Below are 11698 nucleotides of genomic sequence, written 5' to 3' on the forward strand. Positions count from 1 at the left end.
GGGTTGAAGGGGAAGGGGGAGGGGGGAAAGAGGTGGTGGTGATGGAGGAGGGCACTTGTTGGGAAGAGCACTGGGTGTTGTATGGAAACCAATTTGACAATAAATTATTTAAAAAAAAATAAAATAACACCTCCTGAATGAACAGGTCCTGGACAGTCAATGAGCCTGCTTTAATATAGCAATACTCACAGGTGCAGAGTGCATAACACGCTTTTAAAACTTACAAGAGACAGCAAGCTAGCCAAAATGACAAAACGGAAAAACTCTCCTCTAAAGAAATTCCAGGAAGAAGTCACAGCTACAAAATTACTCAAAACAGATATAAACAACATAACTGACCAAGAATTTAGAACAATTGTCATAAAATTAATTTTGGGCTTGAAAAAGGCAATGGAAGACACCAGAGAAGCTATTGCTACTAATACTTTGGACCTTAAAAATAGTTGTGATGAATTAAAAAATGTTATAAATGAGGTCCATAATAAAATGGAGGAGGCCACTGCATGAATAGGGAAAAAGGAGAATAGGTGAATTAGAAGACACAACTATAGAAAAAGATGAAGCCAAGAAAAAGAGAGGAAAAATTGATCCAGGAGCACGAAAGGAGAATTGGAGAACAGAGTGATGAAATCAAATGGAACAATATCCCTATCATAGGAACTCCTGAAGAAGAAGAAGAAAGAGAGAAAGGGTCTAACGGGGTAGTTGAACAAATTATAGCTGAGAACTTCCCCAACCTGGGGAATGAAACAGACAATGAAATCCGAGAGGCACAGAGAACTCCCCTCAGACATAACTTGAATCGATCTTCTGCATGACATATCATAGTGTAACTGCCAAAATATAAGGATAAAGAGAGAATTCTGAAAGCAGCTAGGGATGAAAGGGCCCTAACATTAAAAAAAAAAAAAAAACTATCAGAGTAGTTCCAGACCTAGCTACTGAAATTTGGCAGGCCAGAAAGGAATGAAAGGAAACCTTCAGTGTGATAAACAGAAAAGATATGCAGCAAAGAATCCTTTATCCAGCAAGTCTGTCATTCAGAATAGAAGGAGAGATAAAGGTTTTTCCAAACAACAATTGAAGGAATTCATAACCACCAAACCAGCCCTACAAGAAATCCTAATGGGGACTCTATGAGGAAAATGTTGCAAGGAACAAAAAGTACCAGAGACACCACTACAACCATGAATCCTACAGAGAACACAATGAATCTAAACCCACATTTTTCAATAATAACACTGAATGTAAATGGACTGAATGCTACAATCAAAAGACATAGGGTAGCAGAATAGATAAAAAAGAAAAAACAAGTTACATCTATTTGCCGACTACAAAAGATTCATTTTAGACCTGAGAACAACTTTATATTGAAAGTAAGGGAATGGAGAAATATCTATCATGCAACTGGAAGTCAAAAGAAAGCTGGATTAACCATACTTATATCAGACAAACTGGATTTTAAAGTAAAGGGAGTAATAAGAGATGAAGAAGGGCATTATATAATAATTCCAGGGTGTCTCCATCAGGAATAGCTAACAATTATAAATATCTGTGCACCAAATTTGGAAGTACCCAAATACATAAAACAATTAATCACAAACAGAAACTATCTTATTGATAAGAATGTACTAATTTGAGGGTTTTTTTAATGTTTTTTTATTTATTCTTGAGAGACAGAGAGAGACAGTGTGAGCAGGGGAGGGTCAGAGAGAAAGGGAGATTGTGAAGCCCCTGCAGGGGCTTTTAATACTTCACTTATAGCAATGGATAGATCAACTAGACAGAATATCACTAAGGAAACAAGGGACCTGAATGACATATTGGAACAGATGGACATGACAGATCTATTTAGAACTCTACATCCTGAGGTTATGGATCTTCTCAAGTGCACATGGTACATTCTCCAAGATAGACCACATACTCGGACATAAAACAGCCCTCAATAAATATAAAAGAATTGAGATCATACCATGCACACTTTCATTAAAAATTTTTAATGTTTTTTATTTATTTGAAAGAGAGGGAGAGATAGAGAGAGAGAGAGAGAGAGAGAGAGAGAGCAGGGGAGGGTCAGAGACAGAGGGAGACACAGAATTCGAAGACAGTCTTGAGGCTCTGAGCTAGCTGTCAGCACAGAGCCTGGTGTGGGGCTCGAACCCACGAACCACAAGATCATGACTTCACTCGAAGAGGAACGCTCAAACGACTGAACCACCCAGGCACCCCCAATGTACACTTTCAGGTCACAATGCTATGAAACTTGAAATCAGTCACAGGAAAAAGTCTGTTAAACCTCCAAAAATATGAAGGCTAAAGACCACCCTATGGAAGAATGATTGGGCCGATCAGGCAATTAGAGAAGAAACTAAAAAATATTTGGAAACAAACGAAAACACAAATACAACAATCCAAAGTCTTTGGGATGCAGCAAAGGCAGTCCTAACAGGAAAGTATATTGCAATCCAGGCCTATTTCAAGAAACTAGAAAAAGCACAAATACAAAATCTAACAGCAAACCTAAAGTAACTAGAAGCAGAGCAGCAAGAGCACCCCAAACCTAGCAGAAGGACAGAAAGAATAAAGACCATGGCAGAAATAAGCAATTTAGAATCAGAAAAGACAGTTGAACAGATCAATAAAACCAAGAGTTGTTTTTTTGAAAAAGAAACAAAATTGATAAACCTCTAGCCAGGCTTCTCAAAAAGAAAAGAGAGAGCACCCAAATAGACAAAATCATGAATGAAAATGGATCTATTACAAACAATTCCTCAGAAACACAAGCAATTATCAGTGAATACTATGAAAAATTATATGCCAACAAACTGGAAAACCTAGAAGAAATGGAAAAATTCCTAAACACACATGCATGACCAAAATTCAAATGGGAAGAGATAGAAAACCTGAACAGACCCATAACCAGTGAAGAAATCAAATCAGTTATCAAAAATCTCCCAAAGAATAAGAGCCCTGAGCCAGATGGCTTCCCAGAGGAATTCTACCAGACATTTAAAGCAGAGTTAATACCCATTCTTCTCAAACTATTCCAAAAAATAGAAATAGAAGGAAAACTTTCAGATTCATTCTACGAAGCCAGCATCACTTTGATTCCCAAACCAGACAGAGACACTGCAAAAAGAGAACTACAGGCCAATATATTGATGAATACAGATGCAAAAATACTCAACAAGACACTATCAAACCGAATTCAACAGCATATAAAAAGAATTATCCACCATGATCAAGTGGGATTCATTTCTGTGTTACAGGGCTGGTTCAACATTCGCAAATCCATCAATGTGAAACATCACATTAACAAAAGAAAAGATAAAAACCATATGATCCTGTCGATAGATGCAGAAAAAGCATTTGACAAAATACTGCATCCTTTCTTAATAAAAACCCTCAAGAAAGTCCGGATAGAAGAAACTTACTTAAACATAAAAGCCATTTATAAAAAGCCCACAGCTAATATCATCCTCAATGATAAAAAACTGAGAGCTTTCTCCCTGAGATCAGGAACACGACAAGGATTTCCACTTTCACCACTCTTGTTTAACATAGTACTGGAAGTCCTAGCATCAGCAGTCAGACAACAAAAGGAAATAAAAGGGATCAAAATTGGCAAACATGAATTCAAACGTTCACTTTTCACAGATGACATGATACTCTACATAGAAAACTCTACCGACTCCATCAGAAGCCTTCTAGAACTGACGCATGAATTCAGCAAAGTCGCAGGGTAGAAAATGAATGTACAGAAATCAGTTGCATTCCTATACAACAATAATGAAGCAACAGAAAGAGAAATGAAGAAACTGATTCCATTCACAATTGCATGAAAAACCATAAAATACGTAGGAATAAACTAACCAAAGACGTAAAAGATCTATATGATGATATGTATAGAAAACTTATGGAGGAAATTGAAAAAGACACAAAGAAATGGAAAAACATTCCATGCTCATTGATTGGAAGAATAAAAATATGTTAAAATGTCAATACTACCCAAAGTAATCTACACATTCAATGCAATCCCAATCAAAATTGCACCAGCATTCTTTTTGAAGCTAGAACAAACTATCCTAACATTTATATGGAACCACAAAAGACCCCAAATAGCCAAAGTAATATTGAAGAAGAAAACCAAAACGGGAGGCATCACAATCCCAGACTTTAGCCTTTACGACAATGCTATAGTCATCAAGACAGTATGGTATTGGCACAAAAACAGACACATTGACCAATGGAATAGAATAGTGACCCAGAACTGGACCCACAAATGTATGGCCAATTAATCTTTGACAAAGCAGGAAAGAGTATCCAATGGAAAAAAGACAGCTTCTTTAACAGGTGGCGCTGGGAGAATTGGACAGTAACATGCAGAAGATTGAAACTAGACCACTTTCTGACACCATACACAAAAAGAAACTCAAAATGGATGAAGGACCTCAATGTGAGACAGGAAACCATCAAAACCCTAGAGGAGAAAGCAGGAAACCAGCTTCCTTGACCTCAACCACAGCAATTTCTTACTCGACACATCCCCAAAGGCAAGGGAATCAAGAGCAAAACTGAAGTCTTGGGATCTCATCAAGATAAAAGCCTTCTGCATGGCAAAGGAAACAATCAACAAAACTAATAGGCAACTGAAAGAATGGGAAAAGATAGTCATAAATGGCATATCGGATAAAGGGTTAGTATCCAAATCTACAAGGAACTCATCAAACTCCATACCCGATAAATGAATAATCCATTGAAGAAATGAGCAGAAGACTTGAACAAACACTTCTCCAAAGAGGACATCCAGACAGTCAACAGGCACATGAAACGATGCTCATCATCACTCATCATCAGGGAAATTCAAATCAAAACCACACTGAGATACCACCTCATGCCAGTCAGAGGGGCTAAAATGAACAAATCAAGAGACTAGATGCTGGCGAGGATGTGGAGAAACAGGCATCCTTCTACACTGTTGGTGGGAATGTAAACTGGTACAGCCCCTCTGGAAAACAGTGTGGAGATTCCTCAAAAAATTAACAATAGAACTCCTCTATGACCCAGCAATAACACTGCTGGGGATCTATCCAAGGGATACAAAAGTGCTGATGCATGTTCCCCAATGTTCATAGCAGCACTTTCAACAATCGCCAAATCATGGAAAGAGCCTAAATGTCCATCACCTGATGAATGGACCAGGAAGATGTGGTTTATATATACAATGGAATACTACATGGCAATGAGAAAGAATGAAATCTGGCCATTCCTAGCAAAGTGGATGGAACAAAGGGTGTCATGCTAAGCGAAATAAGTCAGGCAGAGAAGAACAGATATCATATGTTTTCACTCAAAAGTGGAAGGAGAGAAATTTAGCAGAGGGCCATGGGTGAGGGGAAGGGGGAAAATAATTGGGAAGAGGGAGGGAGGTAAACTATGAGAGAGTCTTGAATACTGAGAACAAACTGAGGGCTGATGGGGGAGGGGGAGAGGGAAAGGGGGGTGATGGTCATGGAGGAGGGCATTTGTTGGGAAGAGCACTGGGTGTTTCATGCAAGCCAACTTGACAATAAACTATAAAAGATAAAAACTTTTACCTATGTAAAAAGAAGAAGAAGAAAACAGAAAAGAGGTTTGTTTAGAGAGATGAAAATATTTCAGGATCCAAGAGAAACACAGATAAAGAACTCTGGTCCAGACCATCACCAACTGTAGGCAAGGTGTATACAGTGATGTCTGCGACTAAGGAATTCCATTTCCCATCGTATTATTTCTTCCATTATCAATGGAAAGTGAAGTCAAGGTCCTGGCAAAAGTAGTATGAGTGTTTTCTGAGTAATTTAAATTTTATGTTAAAAAATATTGCATTGTAGGGTCACCTGGGTGGCTCAGTTGGTTAAGTATCCAGCTTCAGCTCAGGTCATGATCTCACAGTTCGTGAGTTCAAGCCCCACATGGGGTTCTGTGCTGACAGCTCAGAGCCTGGAACCTGCATCGGGTACTGTGTCTCCCTCTCTCTCTCTTCCCCTCTCCTGCTCATACTGTCTCTCTCGCTCTCTCTCTAAAATAAATAAACATCTTAAAAAATTTTTAAAAATAGTGCATAGGAGTATATGTCAGAAATAGTAAGAAGTCTGAGCCTACCAGTAAGATTGGTAGGGGGGTGAAAATTCAAAGCTAGATAGTTAAATGTGAGTCACCACAATGGGTGTTGAACTCTAAGCAAAAACTAAGGGACAGTTACAAAATACAGAGGATTTTAGAACTAGAAACAGACTTATATTTGTATCTAATCTAGTTATTTCATTTATCTTCCCCCACACACAAGTGACCTAAAATCTAGAGAGGATAAATAATTCTATCAAGATCACTCAATTAATAGCAGAACTGAAACTAATTCCCAGGTTCCCTGTCTCCTATACTAGTGCAAAAGGAATTGCATATACCACATTGAGCATTGAAAATATAAAGCATAGTGTAACCAGCGCATATAAGCACTTGGCTTTTTGTAAAATGCAAAACAAACAACCCTCTAGGTGAATATAATTGCTCTTACACCTTTGTACCTTAAGGACCTGGGCAGGCCCAAGGGACCCAAAGGAGAGAAAAGAGATAATCCCAGGAGTGATAACATTAAGATCTAGGTAACTGAGAAAGCACAGGGAGTTCCAAGCTCAGGAGTGGCTTAGAAATGGAACAATGAGGGTGAGGATAGGTGTGTGTGTGTGTGTGTGTGTGTGTGTGTGTGTGTGTGTGTGTAAGGAGAAGGTGATTGTGTGTACATGGCACAGTAAAAATCTTCTGGCCTAAACACTCGGAAGCTGAGTTTGAATGATGGCTGTGCAATCAATTCATTGTGTGATATATGAGTCTTATTTTCCCTTGTAAAATAAAGGAGTTGGTTTATTTTTTCAGTATGCAATGCCATCACCACTACCCATATGTGATCATTTGAAATGTGCCTAGTCCTAACTTAGATATATTATGAGTATAAAATACATACCATGTTTCAAAAACTTACTAAAAACAAAAGACATTAAATGCTCTGATTACTATTTTCTTTTTTAAAATATTTTTGACTGGAAAGTTTATTGGAAATCTTTGTTAAGCATAATTTAAAATTATTTAAAATAGGGGCACCTGGGTGTCCCAGTCAGTTAAGCCTCTGACTCTTGATTTCAGCTCAAGTCGTGATCTCATGGTTTGTGAGATCCAGCCCCATGTGAGGCTCTGTGCTGACAGTGTAGAGTCTGCTTGGAATTCTCTTTCTTCCTCTCTCTCTGCCCCTCGCCCACTCACGCGCACTCTCTCTCTGAATAAATAAACATTAAAAAATTATTTAAAACAAATTAAAAACATCTATAAAAGGTCTATAAAAGGTATTTTAAGAGGAAACTAATTTAGGAAAATTATAGTATCATGGTTAAGAAAATAACAAGTATAACAAGTATAGCAAGCTATACATTTTTAAATGAAAAAAACATTAAGAATTAAAAATCTGGGGCATGTTTTGGCCCAGTTGGTTAAGCTCCAGTTGGCTCAGGTCATGATTTCACAGATCATGGGATTGAGCCTTGCATTGGGTTCTGCACTGACAGCATGGAGCCTGCTTAGGATTCTCTCTCCCTCTCTCTCTGCCATTTCCCCACCCTGTGCACTTACGAGTGTGCTCTTTCTCAAAAATAAATAAATAAACCTTATAAAAGTAAATAGCAAAATACGTCTTGCTGTTCCTTTGGGGAAAAAGGTGGGGACAAATATGTTTTATTTTAATTACATGTATTTCTTAAAAGATTTTCCTTATGACATTGCAAATAGCCCCATTTCTCTTGTATTTTGCTATAATACATGAATTCACACAAAAGAGATGGAATACATAAAAATACAAATATGGTAGAAAAGTAAACCACATCACACAGTAAATTATTCAAAAAGTGTAACCTGAATATATAAGGCATATTAGTTTTAGAAAAAGAGCACTACCCATCCATATCTTATTAATAATTTCTATATTGGGACACCTGGGTGGCTTAGTCAGTTAAGCGTTTCACTTTGGCTCAGGTCATGATCTTGCAGTTTGTGAGTTCAAGTCCCATGTCGGGCTCTTTGCTGACAGCTCAGAGCTTGCAGCCTGCTTCGGATTCTGTGTGTCTCTCTCTGCCCCACCCCCACTCACGTCTCTGCCTCTGTCTGTCTGTCTGTCTGTCTCTCTCTCTCTCTCAAAAATAAATAAACATTAAAAAATAATTTCAATATTGGTTACATGTTGAAAGGATATTTTTGATATAGTGGGTTAAACTAAATAAGTTGCTACACATTCATTTCACCTATTTCTTCTTACCTCTTTCAATGTAGGTACTAGAAAATTTTTACATTACATATATGGCTCCCATTACATTTCTATAATCAATAGCACTGGGCTGTGATCTTGAAGAATATTTCTACATCAAATGTTCAGTGATTTTATGAAATCTTCATGTTAGCAGTATAGAAAGGATGAAGAGAAATGAATGCTGCATGGCCGTAGTTAAAAGAAGTGAGATGGAAGAGAAAAAGAAGATGGAAAATGAAAACAAATGAGTTCCAAATACTTGTGGTTTATATAATTTGTCTCTTTGCCAATCAATTTCTGGAGTTGGATTTTTTCCCTTTTCTAAAATGGTGAAATATAACATTCACAGAAGATTTTACAAAACATATATGTGTTCTCTTAGAGTTGAGCTTTTTAATTGATGACTGACCTTAATGGGCATGGATTAATTCCATTTCAAATAACTTTACAAACATTAAAAAATATAATGTCTCCTTACTGTGTTAAGAGTAACTAATAGATAGTAAAACATCACTTACCAGAAACAAAACTGAGAGCCAGTAGTTAATCACCCAGTTTCCCATTGTCAACAGGTGGTTTGGAGTCTTTCTAGGCAGCAGGGAAGATTCAACAACCAGGATTCTGGAGAGGTTCTTCAGGATTAGGTTTTCTGTCTAGCTCAGGGTATGTGAATCTTTAAGTTATGAAAGATGCACAATTATCCAAAACGCTTCAAGGAATGAATAAATGCATTCTGCCTTCCTCTTTCTATGAAACTATGTTATCAGCTTCAGTAGACCAACCCTACCTATGAGAACCACAGGGGTTTTCCCCAGTGGGGTTTTTATCCCTTCAGGAAATAGCAATCTTCTGGAGTGAAAATATTCTCTCTCATCATCTTATCAACATGACCTAATGAGGCATTGCTTTCCTTGACAAGACAATTTGCTAAGTTTCTCACTAAAGGCTGGGACGATAAACAGATGACCTCAGGAGAAGCAGGGCAGGAAGCAAGCATGTTAATCTTTAAGGTGGGCTTCCAGAAGTGCTGTCACATCTGCCACTGCGATTTGGACCTTAGCTGGCTAGCTCAGAAACTTCACTATATATGTTCTCCTGGAGGATGAATCTGGCTCTAGGGACAGCTTGACGGGCTGGAATGACAAGCGACAAAATGACTAAATGAATAAGAAAAAATTTAGGAGATACAATGGTATACCTCGGTTCAGATAAAAAAAAAAGAGTACTCAAAATGAAAAAGGTGATGATCTAGTATGATGGATTAACTAGAGTTATGTGTTAAGTTCTGGGACTGATTTTTTTCCTTTTCTAAAGTGGCAAAATATACACAAAAGCAGGCATAAAACATATATATATATATATATATACATATATATATATATATATATATACACTTTAAAGCATAATTTAAAGGAATTAGTATTTATGTACTCATCTCCCAGGTTAAAATAATAGAATATTTATTTCCAATATCTTAAAACCCTCTGGGTGTTCCTCCCTGATTACAACTCCCTTATTCTTCTCTCCCCCTTCAGATGTAACTACTACCTTGAAATTTGGGGTAATTATTGCCTCATTTATCTTTATAGGTTTACGAACTGAATGCATCCCTGAACAACATACTGTATTGGTGAATTTTTCCCGTTTTTGAACTTTTCAATAAATGGAACCTGTTTGTAGGTATGTATGCTCCTGTGATTTGCTTCTTTCACTCAATACTGTGTTGGATGAGGATAGAAAAGTGTTAATAAAATGATGTATATATGCTACAGTTACTTTAGAGTATATATCCTGGAATGGAATTCCTGGATCCTGGGATTTGCATATGTACAACTTTACTACATAATGCTAAACTTTTTTCCAAAATGTTCATATTAATGTATAATCCAGTGAAGCATGGATGAACATTCCACTTCCTTTGCATGCCCTCCAACATTTGGTATTTTTTGTTTATTAGAGTTTTATTTTTAGATTTTTTATTTTTGTGATTCCAATGAGCATAAAATGCTACTTTGTTGTGATTTTAAATTTCATTTCCCCCATTACTACCTTTTCCCCAATTTCAACCTTTGAATTTTCTCTTTTGAGAAGTGCCTATTCTAGATTTTGGCCTGTGTTTCTATTTTTTTCTATGGTTTATAGAGTTTAGAGTTCTCTTTATAATCTGATATTAATCTTTGATTGGTTACACTTACAGCTTGTCTTATCCTTTCAAGAGTGTTTTCTGATAAATAGAAGTTCTTAACTTTAACATACTCTGATTTATCAGTTTTTTCCTTTGTAATTTATACATTTTGGTCTTCTTTTAGAAATTCTTTAATACCCAAATATCATTAAATATTCTTTTATATTTTCCTCTACAAGTTTTATATTTTTTCCTCTCACATTTGTTTTGACTCCATCTGCAGCTGCTGTTTTTATGGATATTGTGATGTAGGGGCCCGATCTACTATTTTTCCACATGGAAAACTGTGTCAGCATCATTTTTGAAAAGTACACTTTCTTCATTGATCTAAAATGTCAGTTCTATATACAGGTGGGTTTATTCTTGAACTCTATTCTTGAACTCACCCCATGCCACAGCCTTAGTTTTTATGGTTTTATAATAAGTCTTGACATTTGATAGGGCAAGTTTCCCCACCTTGTTCTTGAAAAACTTTTCAAGCTATTCTTGACCTTATGTACTTTTATGTAAATTTTGGATTCAACTTCCTCTTGCACCTCCTTTGTTACACTTGTTGCTCAGTATTTTATATTTTTTATAGGATTATAAATTATACCTTTCTATTTTAATTTTTAATTGTGGCTATTGCATAAAAAGACAACTTATTTTTACAAAGTGATTTTTATATCCAGCAATACTAAGTTTATTAATTTTATATCCAGCAAATTTATATCCAGAAATAACAAGCTAATTAATTCTAATAATGTTTTGGTGTTTAGTCTTTCGATTTTCATAAACTAAGTCATATTTTTGGTATAATGACAATTTTATTTCCAGCTTCCTGATTCTTATATCTTTTATTGATTGATTGATTGGTTGATTGATTGATTGGCTTACTGCACTCACTAGGGCTTCCTATACAATATTGAGCAAAGCTAGTAAATGCAATATCCTTATCCAATTCCCAGTCTCAAAGGGGATTTTTCTTTTTTTTATTCATTTATTTTAAAATTTACATCCAAGTTAATTAGCATATAGTGCAATAATGATTTTAGGAGTAGATTCCAGTGATTCATCCCCTTTGTATAACACCCAGTGCTCATCTCAAAAAGTATCTTCCTTAGTGCCCCATACCCATTTAGCCCATCCTCCCACTCACAATCCCTCCAGCAACTCTCAGTTTGTTCTCTGTATTTAAGAGT

The 11698-nt window shown here is 36.5% G+C and overlaps 1 protein-coding gene across 3 annotated transcripts in view; it reads right to left on the reverse strand.

Annotated features, from left to right (window-relative positions):
• NOX1 (NADPH oxidase 1) overlaps positions 1 to 9075 on the reverse strand; it is a 42743-nt gene extending 33668 nt beyond the window's left edge. For all 3 annotated transcript variants that reach the window (XM_029929747.1, XM_029929740.1, XM_029929746.1), the window contains exon 1: positions 8851 to 9075. In XM_029929747.1, coding sequence (XP_029785607.1) covers positions 8851 to 8895 — 45 coding nt within the window. In that variant the 5' untranslated portion in view covers positions 8896 to 9075. The remainder of the gene's footprint in view (positions 1 to 8850) is intronic.
• Positions 9076 to 11698: the final 2623 nt, after the last annotated feature.

Source organism: Suricata suricatta, chromosome X (assembly GCF_006229205.1).
Source record: "Suricata suricatta isolate VVHF042 chromosome X, meerkat_22Aug2017_6uvM2_HiC, whole genome shotgun sequence".
Lineage (NCBI taxonomy): Eukaryota > Metazoa > Chordata > Mammalia > Carnivora > Herpestidae > Suricata > Suricata suricatta.